This window comes from Elephas maximus, chromosome 10, assembly GCF_024166365.1.
Source record: "Elephas maximus indicus isolate mEleMax1 chromosome 10, mEleMax1 primary haplotype, whole genome shotgun sequence".
Lineage (NCBI taxonomy): Eukaryota > Metazoa > Chordata > Mammalia > Proboscidea > Elephantidae > Elephas > Elephas maximus.
In genome coordinates this window covers 25565709-25587256 of record NC_064828.1, presented here as the reverse complement: position 1 = coordinate 25587256, position 21548 = coordinate 25565709, and the positions used below count along the sequence as shown (strand labels likewise).

The 21548-nt window shown below is 37.8% G+C and overlaps 2 protein-coding genes across 2 annotated transcripts; both read left to right on the top strand.

Moving 5' to 3' along the window:
* Window positions 1–3777: 3777 nt before the first annotated feature.
* Window positions 3778–4704, top strand: LOC126083800 (olfactory receptor 4K3-like). Its single transcript, XM_049897756.1, has one exon. The coding sequence runs from the start codon at window positions 3778–3780 to the stop codon at window positions 4702–4704; it is 927 nt and encodes a 308-aa protein (XP_049753713.1).
* Window positions 4705–19965: 15261 nt separating this feature from the next.
* Window positions 19966–20922, top strand: LOC126084448 (olfactory receptor 4K15-like). Its single transcript, XM_049899035.1, has one exon. The coding sequence runs from the start codon at window positions 19966–19968 to the stop codon at window positions 20920–20922; it is 957 nt and encodes a 318-aa protein (XP_049754992.1).
* Window positions 20923–21548: the final 626 nt, after the last annotated feature.

Here is a 21548-nt window from a genome sequence, read left to right as displayed (position 1 = left end):
ATTGAAAATATGATCGCTTAGGTCAGGCACACCTTAGTCTTCAAAGTGACATCTTTGCTTTTCAACACTCTAAAGAAGTCTTTTGCAATAGATTTTCCAGATGTTTAATTTCCTGACTGTTGCTTCCCATGGGTGTTGACTGTGGATCCAAGTAAAATGAAATCCTTGACAACTTCAATCTTTTCTCCATTTACCATGATGTTGCTCACTGGTCCAGCTGTGAAGATTTTTGTTTTCTTTTTTTTTTTTTTTTATGTTGAGGTGTAATCCATAATGAAGGTTGTGGTCTAGATCTTCACCAGGAAGTGCTTCAGGTTCTCTTCACTTTCGGCAAGCAAAGTTGTATTGCCTGCATATCTCAGGTTATTAATGAGTCTTCCTCCAATCCTGATACCCTGTTCTTTCTTATATAGTCCAAATTCTCAGATTATTTGCTCTGCATACATCTTTCTTGAGAATAGGCATAAATGCATATCTCTTCCGGTCAGTTGGCCAGGTAGCTGTCTTCCAAATGTCTTGGCACAGATGAGTGAGCACTTCCAGTGCTGCATCAATTTGTTGAAACATCTCAACGGATATTCAGTCAATTCCTGGAGCCTGGTTCCTTGCCAATATCCTCAGTGTAGCTTGGACTTTTTCCTTCAGTACCATCGGTTCCTGATCATATGAATGTCAACCAATTCATTTTGATATAGTGACTCTGTGTATTCCTCCCATCTTCTTTTAGTGTTTTCTGTGTCCGTTAATATTTTCCCCGTAGAATCCTTCAATATTGCAATGAGGCTTAAATTTTTTCTTCAGTTCTTTCAGCTTGAGAAATGCCAAGCCTGTTCTTCTCTTTTGGTTTTCTATCTCCAGGTCTTTACATATGTCATTATAATACTTTTGCTTTCGTGAGTTGTCCTTTGAAATCTTTTATTCAGCTTCTTTACTTCATCATTTTTTCCTTTTGCTTTAGCTACTCATTGTTCAAGAGCAAGTTTCAGGGTCTCTTCTGACATCCATTTTGGTCTTTTCTTTCTTTCCTGTCTTTGCAATGGCTTCTTGCTTTCTTCATGTATGATGTTCTTGACGTCGTTCCAGAACTGGTCTGGTCTTCTTTCATTAGTGTTGAATACATCAAATCGATTCTTGAGATGGTCTCTAAATTCAGGTGGGATATGCTCAAATTCATACTTTGGCTCTCCTGGACTTGTTCTAATTTTCTTCAGTTTCAGCTTGAACTTGCATACGAGCAGTTGATGGTCTGTTCCACAGATGGTCCCTGGCCTTGTTCTGACTGATGATATTGAGCTTTTCCATAGTCTCTTTTCACAGATGTAGTTGACCTGATTCCTGGGTATTCAGTCTGGCAAGGTCCACATGTATAGATGCTGTTTATGTTGGTGAAAAAGATATTTGAAGTGAAGTATTTGGTCTTGCAAAATTCAATCATGTGATAGGCCATATTTTCTAGCTACCAGTTCTTCTTCTTTGTTTCCAACTTTTGCATTCCCATCACCAGTAATTATCAATGCATCCTGATTGCATGTTTGATCAATTTCAGACTGCAGAAGTTGGTAAAAATCTTCAATTTCTTCATCTTTGGCCTTAGTATTTGGTATGTAAATTTGAATAATAGTCTTATTAACTGGTCTTCCTTGTAGTCATATGAATATTATCCTATCAATGACAGCACTATTCTTCAGGACAGTTCTTGAACTGTTCTTTTTGACAATGACTGCAATACCATTCCTCTTCAGTTTGCCTTTCCTGGCATAGTAGACCATATGATTGTTCGATTAAAAATGGCCAATACCATCCATTTCAGCTCAGTAATGCCTAGGATATTGACGTTTATGCATTCCATTTCATTTTTGATGATTTCCAATTTTCCTAGATTCCTACTTCATACATTCCACATTCCAATTATTAATGGTTATTTTCAGCTGTTTCTTCTCATTTTGAGTTGTGCCTTTCAGTGAATGAAAGTCCTAGAAGCTGGACTCCATACACATCATTAAGGTTGACTCTACTTTGAGGAGGCAGCTCTTCTCCAGTTGTATTTTGAGTGACTTCCAACACGAGCGGGTCATCTTCTGGCACTGTATTAATGTTCCACTGCTCTTCACAAGAATTTCTCTGGCTAATTCTTTTCAGAAGCAGACTGCTAGGTCCTTCTTCCTAGTCTGTCTTAGTCGGAAGCTCTGCTGAAACCTGTCCACCATGGGTGACCCTCTGGGTATCCAGTGGCATAGCTTCCAGCATCACAGCAACACACAAGTCCCCACAGTACAACAAATTGACAGATTCTTAGAGATTTGCTGTTAGAAAAGTGCAACGAAAAAATTTTGGAGACCAATCCCTAAAGGCAAGATTCCTATGTTGTTGCATCCAGATATTCCTTATTCTTGCATACTGTTTAGTTTTTCCGTAATTATCTTAATAAATTAATTTTCATACTGTTAAAACTTGAAAACTTACTTAAATAGAACTGTCTTTATTTCTCAGATTAAAAAAAATTCTGAGACTCTTAAACAGTTTTTTCTTGAGTTTTCTTCAAAGTACACAGAGATAATTAGTCTGTAAATAATAAACGTTTCTTAAGTGATACGAAACTAAAAAAACATTTAGATCTACGAATATTATTGAATATAACCTATGTGCTCTCAAAAACAAACAAAAAACAAAGGACAGAGTATGATTTCCCTTTCCTTCAGAATCATAAAATATGTTTATGTAAATTATAACCAGGACAGGTTGATCATATCAGCAAATAAGACATTTTTGGGTCTTCATTCTGAAGATCACATATTAAATTCACTAAAATTAGAGCAATTGAATGAAGAAGGGCCATTATGACTTCACAAATAAATTAAGTCTACTAAAATATAAAAATATGATATTATGATATGAACTCAAATATTAACATTCTTGAATTTATTTAGATGCCACTAAAGTGCATGAAATATATTGTTGTGTCAGGTGGGACAAGTAAACACTTTGATATTTTGCCCACTATGTTAATTTGCACCTAGAAATATTTTCATCACAGATGAAAAAAGGCATAGTACCTAATATCTATGGGTCATGCACTATTTTAAATATTTCACTTTTATACCTCTTAATTCTTACTACAATTCTATAAGGCATGTATCACTATTTCCCAGATTTACAGATGGAGGAACAAAGGCACAGAAAACATCATGAAGTTATCCACGGTCATACTACTAGGAATTACAAAAGAGAGAATTTGAAAACTCTCAATAAGAATCTAGAGTTTACTTGGCCTATTTATTAGGAATTTTACAGTAGTGAGGAAAGTTGAAAAATTGTATTAGTTAGAATACAGCTGCCATGCTGGGATGCAGAGATGAAAGCCAAGCATACAGACTCACTACAAAACAAATGATTGCAGACATTGTGTATTCGCCTGCTTATGAGGATCTAAAGGTGCTCTGGTGGTGCAAAGATTAAGCACACAGCTGCTAACTGAAAAGTTGGTGATTCAGACCCAACAGAAGCTCCATGGGAGAAAAGACCTGGAGATATAATCCTGTAAAGATTATAGCTTAGGAAACCTTATGGGACAGTTCTATTCTGTCCAACAGGGTCCATTGAGTCTGAATCTACTCAACAACACACAACAACATGAGGATTTATAGCACACAGGTGTATAGAGTGAGATTTGATGCCAGGTTTGGCTTTGCTCTCTTACTCCCACAATCCTATGATATTATTTCCATTTCCATTTCACTTTACAGGAAATTTTCTGATCTCTCTCAGAAACTTGAAATCATGGACCAAGGAAATAACTCTAGAAGGACTGAGTTTGTGTTGCACGGTCTTTCAGGTCCTCGAGAGCTACAGCTTTTCTATTTTGCATTTTTCACATTTTTCTATTCATCCGTTGTGCTGGGAAACCTCCTCATTGTGCTCACAATCCTCTCTGAACCTGCGCTACACACACCCATGTACTTCCTGCTCAGCAACCTCTCCTTCACTGATCTGTGTCTATCCACCTTTGCCACTCCCAAAATGATTGTTGACTTCCTCAAGGAGCACAAGACCATCTCCTTTGAGGGCTGCATGGCTCAGATATTCTTTCATCATGCCTTTACCGGTGGTGAAATGATGCTCCTTGTGGCCATGGCATATGACAGATATGTAGCCATATGTCGACCCCTGCACTATGCAGCAATCATGAATGTACACAAGTGTTCAGGCCTTGTCGTGGGGTCCTGGCTCTTTGGAGTCCTGCATTCATTAAGCCAGTTGGTCTTCACAGTAAACCTTTCATTCTGTGGTCCGAATAAAGTGGACAGCTTTTTCTGTGACATTCCCTTAGTTATCAAACTTGCCTGCACTGATACATATACCCTTGAGGTACTGATGCTTTCAGACAGTGGTCTAATGGGTATGATCTTTTTTCTGCTCTTGATCATCTCCTACACAGCTATCATGGTGACTGTACGACGTCGGTCCTCAGTAGGCATGGCCAAGGCCTGGGCCACCCTGACTGCCCATGTCACTGTGGTGACCCTCTTCTTTCGGCCCGGCCTCTTCATCTATGCCTGGCCTTTCAGCAACTTCGCAACTGATAAGTTTCTGTCAATATTCTATACTGTTTTCACGCCTCTCTTAAACCCCTTGATCTACACATTCAGAAATAAGGAGGTAATATCAGCAATGCAGAAACTGAGGAGGCGACAAATAAGTTCCTAACAGCTCCTTGGCTTTCTCTTGTGATAATGACAACCATAATAAAGACACTCACTAATATTGTTTGCTATTAAAGCTATTTATGTTTGAACTAAGAAATTAAATGGATGGAGGTAATTTCTTTTATATAGGAATGTTATTTGTTGCAATGTGAACTCTCACTACAAAATATCCAGACTTAAGGACTAAATAGTGAATAGGTTTGGTGAACTCATTAACTTAACTCAGAAACCAAATAGATTTATGTACTTAACCTTGTATGCTGCAGATTTCACCAGCTTACAAATAAATATGAAAACCTAGGCCCACAATTAATGTCTCTTTGTTTCAGCATATTAAATTGAAGTTTAGAATTACCACTCCAAGTTAGTGATTCAATAAGCACACGCAAACGTGGTTATGTCGTTCTATGTAAATGGAGGTTTTATTCAAAACACTGCTAAATATATGCCTGTGCTCTATGTATTCATTTACTGATCTCCAGGTCCTGCCATCTAATCTTCACCACCTGTCTCAGTTTTCTAGTGCTGCTCTAACAGTAATGCCACCAGCAGATGGCTTCAACAAAAAGAAATTTATTCTCTCACAGTTTGGGAGGCTAGAATTCTGAATTCAGGGTACCACTCTAGGGGACAGCTTTCTCTCTGTTACTTCTGGGAAAACCCTGGTGGCCTAGTGGCTAAGAACTATGGCTGCTAACCAAAAGGTTGGCAGTTCAAATCCACCAGGTACTCCTTGGAAACTCTGTGGGGCAGAGCTACTCTGTCCTATAGGGTCGCCATGAGTCGGCATCGACTCGACAGCAATGAATTTGGTTTTGGTTTGGTCAGCTCTGGTGGAAGTCCCTTGTCATCAGTCTTCCCCTGGGTCTAGGAGTTTCTCAGTGCAGGGATCCCAAGTCCCAAGAATGCACTCTGTTTCCATCTCTTCTTTCTTGGTTGTATGAAGTAGTTAGCTCTCCTCTCTGCTTATTTGTCTCTTTTATATCTTAGAAGAGATTAACTTGACACAACCTAATCCCATAGATATGTTCTGCCTCATTAACATAGCTGCCTCTAATACTGCCTCAACATCATAGAGGTTAGGAAATACAACGCATAGGATAATTACATTAGATCGCAAAATGGAGGACAACAGCACAATAATGGGAATCATGGCCTAGCCAAGTTGACACACATTTTTGGGGGACACAATTCAATTCGTGACACCACTCAATAAAGAACAAGTGAGAACACATATTTTTCAAAGCTCTCAAAAACTATCAGGTCATTGTTTTGGATTTTTTAAAGAATTCTACATTTTTCACTGTCCTTTCTGAATTACCGTAATGTCTGAAATATTATAGGACATGTTTTCTTTGCCTTTATAGCATTTGTTTTTATAACAGAATAGTAACCATCTTAGATAACAGGAAAATTGGACACCCCACCTTTTGCTTATAAACTACTTATTATTTGAATTAGACTAAAATTATTCCTAATAATAAAATATTTTTCTTTTCCTATAAAGTTAATACCTCTATCAAATTCATGCTTCTTCCACTCAACATGATAAATATGAAAATGTATAAAATATTAAAGTAATATAACATATTTAAACAATATTTTTTAAATTTCATAATAGTATTTAATTTACACTTTTTTAAACCAGTAATCATTTTAACTGATATCACATTTTAATTTGAGACAATCACCTTAATCTTAATCTTCTGATCTCTAGTGTTTGAAAGAGAAAACCATACCCCAAAGTGAAGTTATACTTCTGAAATACTGTGGGGTAAATGGTAGATTAGAATAAGATTTCATATAAAGTAGGCTTAAACAATGTTTAACTCATTTTGTTCCTTATCACTTCAACATTCTGCAAGGTTCTGTTGATTCTTTTCTGAAGCATAGAATTTCAAAAAAAGAAACCTAATATATGTCTGTAGCACATGATGAATGTGAAAAAGATGATAATAAAGTCAAATTTAGATTTAATGATTACTCTACGGTTTACAAATTGTATATTTATATATTATCTCATTTGATACTCACAAGGTACCTCAGGGTTAGAAGAAGATTATACTTCTATTACTGACAATGTTCACATGTAGGTATTCAGATATACTTTAAGTAAAAATACCTATCGATTCTGGAAGCATTCTTTACAACAAACATATGATGTCATGACATCTGAAAGATTAGAAGCTTTGGGAGAAAGAGAGTGATGTGAAGTGGTTTCAGGTAACCAAAAGGCTATAGGCCATTAGGGACAAACTTTGTTCCTGCAAGAGTATGAAGTAGAATTGGATTCCTTGAACCTGAGATCCTCAGAGCCTATTCCTTCAGTGAAGATGTGGTTTAGAATTGTATTCAGGTCAGCACAAGAAAAAGACCAAAACTGTGTTCTAAATGACCTGGTCTATGGATAGGACTCACCCCCAAGTGTCAGTTTGTCGTACTGTGGGGGCTTGCGTGTTGCTGTGATGCTGGAAGCTATGCCACTGGTGTTCAGATACCAGCAGGGTAACCCATGCAGGACAGGTTTAAGCTGAGCTTCCAGACTAAGACAGACTAGGAAAAAGGACCCAGAAACAAAGGAGAAGGATCAGTAGTTGGAAAATATGGCTTTGGTGAGAGAAACAATGCCAGAGATTGAATAATAGAATTTTGCAAGACCAACAAATTCCTCATTGCAAATACCTCCTTTCACCAACATAAGCAGTGACTATTTTTTTTTTTTTTATACACATGGACCTCACCAAATGGAAAATGCAGAAATTAAATTGACTACATCTGTGGAAAGAGACAGTGGAAAATCTCAATAACATCAATTGGAACAAGGCCAGGGGCAGACTGTGAAGCAGATCATCAATTGCTCATATGCAAGTTCAAGTTTGAACTGAAGAAAATCAGAGCAAGTCCACGAGAGCCAAAATATGAACTTGAGTACATCCCACCTGAATTTTGAGACCATCTGAAGAATAGATTTGACACATTGAACACTAGTGACCTAAGACCAGACAAGTTGTGGAATGACATCAAGGAAATCATCCATGAAGAAAGAGGTCATTGAAAAGACAGGAAAGAAAGAAAAGATCAAGATGGATGTCAGAGGAGACTCTGAAACTTGCTCTAGAATATAAAGCAAAAGGAAGAAGTGATGAAGTAAAAGAACTGAACAGAAGATTTCAAAGGGCGGCTTGAGAAGAAAAGTAAAGTATTATAATGACATGTGCAAAGAGCTGGAAATGGAAAACCAAAAGGGAAGAACACACTCGGTGTTTCTCAAGCTAAAAGAACTGAAGAAAAAATTCAAGACTCGAGTTGCAATAGTGAAGGACTCCATGGGGAAAATATTAAAAGACACAGGAAGCATCAAAAGAAGATGGAAGGAATACAGAGTCATTATACCAAAAAGAATTAGTCAATGTTCAACCATTTCAAGAGGTAGCATATGATCAGGAAACGATGGTACTGAAGGAAGAAGTCCAAGCTGCTCTGAAGGCATTGGCGAAAAACAAGCGTCCAGGAATTGATGGAATATCAATTGAGGTGTTTCAACAAACAGATGCAGCGCTGGAGGTGCTCACTTGTCTATGCCAAGAAATATGGAAGACAGCTTCCTGACCAACTGACTGGAAGAGATCCATATTTATTCCAATGCCCAAGAAAGGTGATCCAACCCAATGTGAAAATTATAGAACAATATCATTAATATCAGACACAAGCAAAATTTTGCTGAATATCATTCAAAAACAGCTGCAGGAGTATATAGACAGGGAACTGCCAGAAATTCAGGCTGTGTTCCGAAGAGGATGTGGAACCAGGGATATCATTGATGATGTTAGATGGATCCTGGCTGAAAGCAGAGAATACCAGCCAGAAGGATGTTTACCTGTGTTTTATTGACTATGCAAAGGCATTTGACTGTGTGGATCATAACAAATTCTGGATAACATTGCAAAGAATGGGAATTCCAGAACAAATAATTGTGCTCATGAGGAAACTTTACATAGATCCAGAGGCAGTTGTTCGGACAGATCAAGGGGGATACTGATTGGTTTAAAGTCAGGAAAGGTGTGCGCCTGGGTTGTATTCTTTCACCATACCTATTCAATCTGTATGCTGAGCAAATAATATGAAAAGCTGGACTATAAGAAGAAGAACAGGGCATCAGGAGTGGGGGAAGACTCATTAACAACCTGCATTATGCAGATGACACAGTCTTGCTTGCTGAAAGTGAAGAGGACTTGAAGCACTTAGTAATGAAGATCAAAGACCACAGCCTTCAGTATGGATTGCACCTCAACATAAAGCAAACAAAAGTCCTCACAGCTGGACCAACAATCAACATCATGATAAATGCAGAAAAGTTTGAAATTGTCAAGGATTTCATTTTACTTGGATCCACAATCAACAGCCATGGAAGCAGCAGTCAAGAAATCAAAAGATGCATCAGATTGGGTAAATGTGCTGCAAAGGACCGCTTCAAAGTGTTGATAAGCAAAGATGTCACCTTGAAGACTAAGGTGTTCCTGACCCAAGCCATGATATTTTCAGTCGCATCATATGCATGTGAAAGCTGGACAATAAATAAGGAAGACTGAAGAAGAATTGACCCCTTTGAACTGTGGTGTTGGTGAAGAATGTTGAATATACCATGGACTACCGAAAGAATGAACAAATCTGTCTTGGAAGAAGTACAACCAGAATGTTCCTTAGAAGAAAGGATGGCGAGACTGCATCTTACATACTTTGGACATGTTGTCAGGAGGGATGAGTCCCTGGAGAAGGACATCATGCTTGGCAGAGTACAGGGTCAGTGGAAAAGAGGAAGACCCTCAACGAGGTGGATTGACACGGTGTCTGCAAGAACAAGCTCAAGCATAACAGTGATTGTAAGGATGGCTCAGGACTGGGCGGTGTTTCATTCTGTTGTGCATAGGATCACCATGAGTCAGAACCGACTCGATTGCACCTACCAACAGCAACAACTTGGATAGGAAAATTGTTTACTCTTGGAAATTATAATCATAACCAAACCTGTTGTTTTCCAGTCAATTTCAACTCATAGCGACCCTATAGGACAGAGTAGAACTTCCCTATAGAGTTTCCAAGAGCACCTGGTGGATGTGAATTGCCGATTTTTTGGTTTGCAGCCATAGCACTTAACCACTACACCACCAGGGTTTATAGGATTTTCCATATATAAATTCAGAGTTTGAATTTATACTCTCTGCATAGTCAGAACTTTAATCTGAAAAAAAATGAACATAAAATATAGTTCATTCCAGGGGTCAATGAAATTCTTGGAGCATTTTGAAAAATAAGGAAAAAAAAAAAAAAACTTTGTAGTGGGCCACACACTCTTAACACTAGCCACACAGGATTTTGGCACAAGAAGGCCTGTTAAATTTGAGTTCACAATTAAACTCACAAAGCATATGGGGAGCGTACTTACAATAAACAAGAATCAGAAGACAGAATAAACAGTAGACTAACCTCCCCTTCCTCACTTAAGTAAGTAATATATCTATTGGAAAAAGATATGAAGTGAATATGCTTAAAAATGATTAAACATTCAAAGTGAATAAAAAAGAGATAATATTACTGAAAAAAAATAAAAGCAGCTGATTTTTTCTCTTGGGAAAATGATTTTTTCTTCTTGTGTATTTCTCCTAATTACCACTGAAAATTTGGGCATTTTCTTTGAAAAAATAATAATGATAATAATACTCTAAGAGTTGGAGAAGAAGACACACAGGCTAGGGACTCAAGGAATGAGCTAGTGGTAAGAACCCTAGGTATTCTTTTTGATTATATTTACTAGACTTGGAGATTAAAAAGCCAGAAATTTAGAAAAGTCAAGGAGAACTAGAGAAAGAAAGAACTGGGGTGGGAGGAGGGAGTAGTGGGGAAGGGAAGGGAAAGGAAAGAAAAAGAAAGAGGCAAGCAAGGAAGGAAGGCCTACTCTCTGTATCCATAGGATCAGGAAAGAGGTAGCCTAAAATACAGAAAAGTTTTGCAGAGTAACCACTGTACTCCAGCCAAACATCACACACACACAAAAAAACTTGGCACCAACCCCACTCATGTTAGCAAAGGGGAAGCGGGAGATCCTAGACTTCTACTTCCCCTTCATACCAGGCCCAAGTCTCTGCCTCCCAGATCCTGTGATGCGGTCAAAGAAGGCCAAACAAAGAGCCAGAACTGCACTCCCATGGGGTGAATGGAGGCCATAAAGCGGTAACAAGGCATTCCTACTACTCCCAGTCAAAGAGGTATCACTGGAGATCTCATGGAGAGTCAGAACTTTATCTGCCATCAAGCAGTACCAAGGAGCCCCCGCCTTGGATATCAGTGGATGTAACATGGGAAACCTGGCTTCTACATCCACCTTGCAGTAACAAGGCAGCATTCCCCTAATCTCCTGTAGGTTGGTGTAAGAAAAACTGAGCTAAAACAGATTTAAATGAAGTCCTTTCTTATAATACTCAAAATCTCTAGATTTGAGGAAAAAAAATGAGTAGTTATGCAAATCACCAGGAAATCTCACCATGAATGAAAAAGGACCATAGATGCCACACCAAGGTGATAGAGATGGTAGAAGTATATGACAAATATTTTAAAGTGATAGTCATAAAAAAGATTCAACGAACAATTATGAACACACTTGAAACAACTGAAAAAAATAAAAATCCTTAGCAAAGAATAGAAAGTTTCAGCAAAGAAATAGGAGATACAAAGAAAACCAAAATGGAAATTTTAGCAATAACCAAGAAGATAAATAAATTCAGTAAATGGGCTTAACAGCAGAAGGGAGGAATTGGAGTAAAGAAGAACAGTGAATTGAACATGTAGCAATAGAAATTACATAATCTGAGAAAATAGACTAAAAGTAAAGGAACAGAACACCCCACTCTTAAGGAGGTGGAGCTTAACTCCTTAAGCGTGAGCTCCCCATAGTAATTTTCTTCCAAAAAGTATGGAAAGGAGGAAAAAGACTAACTTTACAATAGAGAAAACTGACAAACACTATCTCAGCCAGATAATCAAGATCAATATCAAGAGTGATAAATTATGCTGTTAACATGTATCCTTCATATGATGTGATGAGAATAACGTCTTTCTTCCTGTGTTCTTCCTCCAAAAATTCATAAGCCTGGACTAATCATGATAAAAACACATGGTAAATTTCAACTGAGAGAAATTTTATAAGATCACTAACCAGTATGATTCAACACTGTTAAAATCATCAAAAACAAAGAAGTCCAAGAAACTGTCACAGTCAAGAGAAGCCTAAGGAGACGTGATTGCTAAATGCAACAAGGTAACTGAGATGGGACCTGGAATAGAAAGAAAGAAAGAAAAAGAGAGAGAGAGAGGGAGAAAGGGAGAGAGAGAGAAAGAAAGAAAGACAGAGAGAAAGAAAAGATGGACGGAAGGAAGGAAGGAAGGAAGGGAGGGAGGGAGGGAGGGAGGGAGGAAGGAAGGAAGGAAGGAAGGAAGGAAAGAAGGAAGGAAGGAAGGAAGGAAGGAAGAAACAACACTTTACCTACAGAGAAAAAACAATTCAAATGACAGTGGCTTTAACATCAGAAGCCATGTTGATCAGAAGGAAGTGCCATAAGATATTTCAAGCACTGAAATAAAAGGACTGTCAACTCAGAATCCTATAACCAACTAAAATATCATTCATGAATGAAGAAGAAATAATAACATTATAAGAAGAAGAAAAATTAAGATAATTTGTCACCGGCCTACCGACCCTAAAAGAATAGATAAAGGAATAAACAGAAAGGAAACAATAAAAGAAGGGATCTTGGAACATCTGGAAGGAAGGAAGAACATTGAAAGCAATAATATTGGCATATGAAGTAGATTTTCTCTCATCTCTTTAGCTGTCCAAAAGGTAAGAGGGGTGAGCTTTCCCTTTGCATGTCCTCACTGGGTTTTCTGACCCTGAAGGACTCACGAGGATGACCTCAGACACCTTCAAGAAGACCAGTCCCTCTCCGTGGTGGTTACAAAGACCTATTTGGAAGACGTCATTTCAAGCTCCCTCTTTTTTTCCCTCTCATGCCCTTCTTGGGGTAAGGCCCTTTTGAAGCCACACCTTAGGTTCTTAGCCCAAGAAACAGTGGGACATGTCTTCCCTTGTGTAAAGATACCGTGTCAAGTGCCAGCACTCACAGCAGTCCAGGGGAAGCTCCAAGGAGAATTCCCCAGGGCCTGCCATACATCTGAAAAGGGGGCAAATTTAATCTATAGGGACCTCCTAAAAACCTCTTTTCTCTGTCTTCCACTCTGTTCACCCTTCACCTCCAAGATCTCAGTGACCCATGACTAAAGGCCACAGCCCTGTTCCCCTTCCTCCTCCTCGTGAGACTCCTCCTCCCATCGACAACACATGCAGTCCCCCCTTGATAGGGGTTGTCATGGGAGGCTAGAAGTGAGGCTGTAGCTTGCCCATTTTGGGTTTTCTTTGTGCTTAGCATAGCTCCCAGATTCCCCCTCAGCCTTCGCTTGTGCCTTAGTTATCTAGTGTTGCTATAACAGAAATACCACAAGTGGGTGGCTTTAACAAATGAATTTATTTTCTCACAGTTTAAGAGTCTAGAAGTCTGAATTCAGGGTGCAGGCTCTAGGGGAAGGCTTTCTGTCTCTGTCAGCTCTGGAGGCATGTCCTTGTCTCTTCTGAGCTTCTGCTCACAGACACTCTTCATATGGCTTGGTATGTCTCTTCCTCATCTTTGCTTTCTAGCTTACTTTTAATCTCTTTTGTATCTCAAAAGACATTTACACAAGATACACCCTACACTAACCCTGACTCATTAACATAACAAAGACAATCCATTCCCAAATAAGATTATAACCACAGGCATAGAGGTTAGGATTTACAACGCATATTTTTTGGGGACATAGTTCAATCCATAACAACTTTTATTTCCAAATGTGGCTGAGGAACAAAATGGGAAAGATAAGGCAAGCAAGACAGGCAAGAGATAAGCAAAATAATAGGATTCTTCCTCTCTGCTTCTTCCTATTTCCTTACATATTTCCCGTGTGCCTCCACTTCTCTCTCACTCTGTCCATCTATTACTGTAAAGGCTGCAGAGTTGGTCTCAGACCACGCAAGAGGACAAATACCCCTTGGGTGCCTTCAGGTCCTAGCCAGCCCCACGCCTGCCCAGCAGACCACCTCAGCACAACCTCCCCTTTTCGCAACCTCCCCTTTCTGCCAGGGGAGGACTGAGAAGACTCAGTACCTGTACAGACTTCTTACTCTAGACTCAGGGACCCAAGCCAGCTAGAGAAAGCCCTTGGCTCACCCTGCACCATGGCTGAGGGCTCAAATGATATGCGGTCCAGGAAAATCCAGCTGCTTGGAAGGTTAGGTCCAGGGCTTGGTGTACCCCAGTTCAGATAGGCCCTGGAAGTAGATTTTCTCTCATCTCTTTAGCTGTCCAGATCACTCTTAATGGTTGAAGAAAAATTATAGCACTACTGTGATTTGAAATGTATGAAGAGGAAATATTTAAGACAATTATATTACTGATGGTGGAGGATAAAAGGCCATAAAGGGGGTAAGGTTTGTATGTTTCATATGAATGGGAAAAATGACGACACAAGTGGGCTGTAGTAAATTATATAGATATAATGTAACATCTAGAACAACCACTACAAATGTTGTCCAAAGAAATACATTCAGAACCTTATATTTAAAGCAAAAGGGCATTTTAATAAATATCCAAGTAACCTATAGGAAGGAAAGAAAAAGGAGATGGATATACATCAGAAGACACAACAGAAAACAAACAAAAAAGGCAGATGTAAGCCCCAATATATCAATAATTTCATTAAATGTAAATGATCAAAATACACCACATAAAAGATAGATATTGGTAGTGAATTAAAAAAAAGAAAATGAGCCGATTATGCTGTTGTTGCTAGGTGCCACCAAATTAGCTCCAGCTCATAGCAACCCCACGCACAACAGAATGAAACACTCCCCCATCCTGCGCCATCTTGACGAACATCATTATGTTTGAGCCCATTGTTACAGCCACTGGGTCAATACATCTCGTTGAGTGTCTTCCACTTTTTCTTTGACCTTCTACTTTATCAAGCATGATGTCCTACTCCAGGTACTGATGCCTCCAGACAACATGTCCAAGGTATGTGAGACATAGTCTCGCCATCTTTGGATCTAAGGAGCACTCTGATTGTACTCCTTCCAAGACAGAATTGCTCTTTCTTTTGGCAGTCCATGGTATACTCAATGTTCTTTGCCAGCACCACAATTCAAAGGCATCAATCCTTCTTTGGTACCCCTTATTCACCATCCAGCTTTTGCATGCATATGACATTGAAAACACCATGGCTTGTGTCTGTTGCAACTTAGATTTAAGGTGTCATCTTTGCTTTTTAACACTTTAAAGAGGCCTTTTGCAGTAGATTTGCCCAATGCAATGAGTCTTTTGATTTCTTGACTGCTGCTTCCATGGATGTTAATTGTGGATCCAAGTAAAATGAAATCCTTGACAACTTCAAACTTTTCTCCATTTATTATGATGCTGTTTATTGGTCCAGTTGTGAAGATATTTGTTTTCTTTATGTTGAGGTGTAATCCGTACTGAAGATTGTAGTCTTTGATCTTTATCATTAAGTTCTTCAAGTCCTCATCACTTTCAGCAAGCAAGATTGTGTCATCTTCTAACACAGGTTGTTAATGAGTCTTTTTCCAGTCCTGATGCCCTGTTCATCTTCATATAGCACAGCTTCTTGAATTATTTCCTCAGCATACAGACTAAATAATTGAAGGTGTAGTAGCTAAAGTAAATGGAAGAAATAATGAAGTAAAAGAGGTAAACAAAAGATTTCAAAGCATGCTTGAGAAGACAAAGTAAAGCATTCCTGGTATTCTTTGCTTTCAGCCAGGGCCCGTCTGACATCAGCAATGATATCCCTGGTTCCCCGTCCTTTTCTGAATCTGGCTTTAATTTCTGACAGTTCCCTGTCAATGTACTTCTGAAGCTGCTTTTGAATGATCTTCAGCAAAATTTTACTTGTGTGTGATATTAATGATGTTGTTCAATAATTTTCACTTTTGGTTGGATCACCTTTCTTGGGTTCAGGCAGAAATATGGATCTCCTCCAGTCAGTTGCCCAGGTAGCTGTCTTCCAAATATCTTGGCGTAGATGAGCAAGCACTTCCAGCACTGCATTTGTTATGGCATTATGTAAATTTCTGGAGGCTTGTTTTCGCCAGTGCCTTCAGTGCAGCTTGGACTTCTTCCTTCAGTACCATTGGTTCCTGATCATATGGTTCAACCTTGGCCAATTCTTTCAGGTATTGTGACTCTGTGTATTCCTTCCATCTTCTTTTGATGTTTCCTATGTCATTTAATATTTGCCCCATAGAATACATCAATATTGCAACTGGAGGCTTGAATTTTTACTTCAGTTCTTTCAGCTTGGGAAATTCCAAACATGTTCTTCCTTTTTGGTTTTGTACCTCCATGTCTTTGTACATGTCGTTATAATACTTTAATTAATTTTGCACTTCAAAGTGGATCAGAAAACATTTGACCATATAGAAATAGAGTGAAAATTTCTTGTTCTTTAAGTATTTCATTCATAGTTTCATCACTTTCTAAAAACTAGGAAACAAAATATTTGTCAGAAAGAAATAAATGAACAATTTTCTCTACATTTCAAAATAAAAAATTAGCACAACAAATCGAAGTTATGATATTGTTGCATCACACCGTTAATAAGATTTATTCTAAGAATGCAAATATATTCCCTTTTGATGACTCCTTAATGATATTTAATATTTAAGATTAAAAGAGCAACTGATGATACATTACCATTGTGGGGGATCAGATATTCTCTGCTGAGCTTTTCCATCTTTTTTTTTTACTAATATGAGGAATATTACTAAAGATTCAATCAATTAAATTCTTCATGAAGTACACAGTTTCCCCAAATCTGTTAGAAATTAAGTGCTCATAATTATCAGTGAGTGTGACACAGGGGAATAGCTCTGGGAATTAGGAAAAGTTGACAGTGGTTTTTCTCTCTGGACTTCAGCCATTTCGCCCAGCAAACAGCTAATGACAAGGATTCTCCATGGAACATATTCATCCTGGATAGTTCCAGCTCAATACCCAGTTCTGAATGAAACAGAGAAATGATGAAATGGCAAAATGGTGAAATAGATTGCCAAGAAGAGGACAAGACCTAAGTCAAGATCTATAACAGCTATGATATCTTAGCTCAAATATATGTATAAATCTGGTGCACTTTTTTGTAGGACGAGCATTTGATTTAAAAGAAGCAAAAACTTGTTTCAACTTTCACAAAATCTCCAGATAATTGAATCAGGTGTGTTTTCTTTATTTTGTGTCAACAATTCGCTTCAGATTTTCTCTTTGGAAAATGTTAATAAGATCTTTAAATAAAGAGAAACTTGGGGCAATGACTTGGAATATCTGTACTTAGGCTTTTGTTCAAATGTTTTTGTGTTAACAAAAAAATTACATCTATCTTCCTCTGATACATAAAATTTGACTTTGGGTGTGATAGAAAACGGCTTATGAGTCAATTTCAGTAATACTTGGATTGACTAATTGGTGTAAACGCTTTCCTTCTGATGTACCAAAGAGAGTAGACTCTGCCAAAGCATAATAAGGTCAGTTTATCTCAGTTAATCCAAGTGGAGCCTAGCACCTAGACAAAAATATCATTTGGCCAATGAATACAGAGTCACTCTCCGTGAGGATTTCTGACATTTTTCTTTCTCCCTTTCCCATACCCTATTAATTTCTCATTTACTTTCACTAAAAGACAGTCCTAACTTTGGCCAAATAATAAGATGTGGCCAAGAACAGGAGGCTTGCTCCTTTTGGATGACAATTTTTGGCCCCAAGAAAGAATGCCCTGGAAGGGCATTCCCTCTCACTCTAAGTGATAAGTATGGATTTAAATATCCTTTGGAGTGGCTCAGTTTTAGTTATTTTGTCACAGCATACATTATTAATTCCCTTGATTCTTTTTATACTTGAGATTTTGAAAGAATCTTTGTAAAGTGTAATATAGCAACAAATCATACACAGCAGATATTATGAAGGAGTGTCTTAGTCATCTAGTATGGTTATAACAGAAATACCACAAGCAGATGGCTTTAACAAGCAGAAGTTTATTTTCTCCCAGTCTAGTAGGCTAGAAGTCCAAATTCAGGGTGTCAGCTCCAGGGAAAGCTTTCTCTGTTGGCTCTGGAGGAAGGTCTTTCTCATCAATCTTCCCCTGGACAAGGAGTTTCTCCATGCAGGATCCCTGGGTCCAAAGGATATGCTCTGTTCCTGGTGCTGCTTTCTTATTGGTATGAAGTCCCTCTATCTCTCTGCTGGCTTCTCTCTTTTATATTTCAGAAGACATTGCCTCAAGATACAATCCAATCTTGTAGATTGAACCCTGAGTTATTAACATAACTGCCACTTATCCCACCTCATTAACATCATAGAGGTAGAATTTACAAGACATAGAAAACCACATCAGATGACAAAATGATGGACAATCACATAACACTGGGAGTCATGGTCTAGACAAATTGATACATGTATTTTTGGGGGACACAATTCAATCCATGACAGGGAGTAAAGTTTTTCTACCCAATAAATTACAAACTAAAATGTATCTTTTAAGTAAAATGTATTAGCCATTTGGGAAAAAAATATATATATATATATTACCTCCTACCTTTTTAAATAGAGATGACCCTTATTATGAAAGTCAATTACGAGTCATTTACTCATATTTAAAGGGGTTTTACATCAACTCCCTAAACTAATTCTCTCATTTTTGAGTCTGTATAGTTACTTTCACTGTATGTTCTTACTTTTACCTTCCATTAGAGACACTCCTATTGAGAGTAACGAAAAGAGTCCTGAAGGCATGGGATGAAGTTCTTGATTTTTTACTTGCTTTGGTTGTATAATCTTGAATATATTAGATAACCTCTCTGAGTCTTAATTTCCTTATATTTCCTTGTCTTCCTACAATCAGATTGTTGTAAAGTTTGATGCTTACTAATTTTATGTAAAACCACTTTCAGATGAAACAGTTTTGTCCACTGACACCATCTTTTTTCCACAATTTTTTATAGAGACTGACACATCACTTCTAATTATATCAAACAACAGCAACAAAAACACCCTGCCTTCCTTCAGCTAAGAGATTCTTGAACTTCTAAACTCATTTTTTAAGAAAGTTCGAATCACAGCCTATCTCCTTGGAAGTTTTTTGCACCATTCCAATGAAGCTGCAGAGAAAACATAGGCAGAATGGATTATTTTACAATGTATTGACAAATTGCTTATTATTTCAATTTTTGATTAAGGAGAAAGAATTGTGTTGCTGGATATTTTTCAAAGAATATAGCTTATCTTAGTATGTCAGAAAAATCCTAGTTAAAGCCTACACATTCTACATCCAGGAAGGTTTCTTCAGTAATCATTAGAATGTTACCACTGACCTTCAAATGTTCTACTTTTCAACAATTTTAACTAAAGCAGATTTTTGCTTTTTGTGACTATTATGACTTCATCTGCTGATACTCTTTACCAACATATTAGCCACTTCTGGTTACCTATTCTCACATAGCTCAACGTTAACAGAAAGGGACTTTTCTTTAAACCAAGTCAGCTATCATAACTTCAGAGATTAAATAGTTTTAATGATGTAGTTGTGGGAGTTAAGTAGTAGAAAAAGACAAGAGGATAGTAAACCATAGTTAACAACAACAACAAAAATCAGGTAAAAAGGTAGGCTTTTTCCTTCTAGATGTGGCCTCTTGGGAATTCTCTAAGAATTAAAACTGCTTGCAGATAATTGTGAGTTGATAATGAAGTAGAGCAAGGACGGTAGTATAAAATCTGGATCCCTTAGCATCCCCTTTTGATTGGGGCCTTTGCAATGTAGTAGAGCTATTATTTCTTTAGCGTTCCAGGAGCTTAGATTGAACTCACAACTTTATAAAATGTAGTTGTTGGTTTATTTATGATATTTGCATTTTGCAGACATCCTTCATTAGTACAGATCATTGAGAGATAAATACATTTGTCAAAATTACAGAGAAAACATTTATGAATAAGAATGAATCTAGAGCATTTTAAATTAATGTTAAGAAAAATCCTTTAAAGTTGTGGCTTACTTTTCTCACTCTTGATAATAACCAATGTATCTCTTTTAGGTACTTCTCTTGTACCTTGAGACCATGGACCAGGGAAATTATTCTAGGGTGGCTGAGTTCGTGTTGCTGGGTCTCTCCAGTTCCCGAGAGCTCCAATATTACTACTTGGTGTTTTTTAACTTCTTGTACATTGCCGTTGTGCTGGGAAATCTCCTCATTGTCCTCACAGTAATTTCTCAACCTACCCTGCACACACCCATGTATATCATGCTCAGTAACCTTTCCATTCTTGATGTGTTTCTGGCCACTTATGCAACTCCCAAAATGATCCATGATTTCCTCCATGAACACAAGACCACTTCCTTTGAGGGCTGCATGGCCCAGATATTCTTGCTGCATGTCTTTGCCGGTAGGGAAATGATGCTCCTTGTAGCCATGGCATATGACAGGTATGTAGCTATATGCAAACCCCTCCATTATGCAACCATCATGAACTTGTGCAAATGTACAGGCCTAGTTGTAGGATCTCGGGTCATTGGGGTTATGCACTCTCTGAGCCAGTTGGTTTTCACTGTAAACTTACCTTTCTGTGGCCCAAATATAGTGGACAGTTATTACTGTGACCTTACTCTGGTCATCAAACTTGCCTGTACAGATACTTATGTTCCTGAAGTTTTGATGCTTTTGAACAGCGGTCTAATGGGGCTGACTTCATTCTTACTCTTGCTCATCTCCTACATGGTCATCCTGGTCACTGTGCAACGTCGATCTTCAACAGGCATGGCCAAGGCCCACAGCACCCTGACAGCCCACATCACTGTGGTGACCCTCTTCTTTGGGCCCTGCATCTTCATCTATGCCTGGCCTTTCAGCAATTTCCCAGTGGATAAGGTCCTTTCTGTGTTCTCTACAGTTTTTACACCTGTATTAAATCCCATTATTTACACATTGAGAAACAAAGAGGTGAAATCAGCAATGCATAAACTGAAGGGCAGGTACATAAGGTCCAGGCTCCCTTTCCAGCAGTCTTTCACAGCGTAGATTCGTTGAATTGAGTGGACAGAAGGAGGTGGATAAATGTAGATTTTACCTTATTCTTGTGACCATTATTATTTTTAGCTCATTTGTTTACAATGATAAATGCAATGTATGTTTTTAGTTAAATATTTGTATTAAATAAGCTTATATGTTTTTTATACATGATTATGCAATCTCTAACTATATATATATATGTAATATTTGCTACAGTGTTGCTATGAGTCAGAATCGACTCAGTGACAAGTTAGGTTTTTGCTTTATAGTATCTTTAAAATATTTCAAAATTTATATTTTCTAGTTAACATCCACACTCTTCTATATAAAAATAGTGATAGAATGTTCACGAATTATTGTACAATGTAAATTTTGTTAATTTAAATACCTGAATTCTAGCAACTAAACTAAAATGCTGTGTTGCACTATGGTCTAAAAAACTCCTAGCAATTGTAAAATCTCGTTCTAGCACAAAAATAATCCCATCTGTTCTCATTTTTCACATATTTTACATCAAAACATTTGTGCTCTCAATAAAAAGATCCATAGACTAACTCAACATGTAAAAAAAATTATAAAAATTCAACGTAGCATTTTTCAAGTTTGCTGTTATTTCATTTTTTCCTCTTCACATA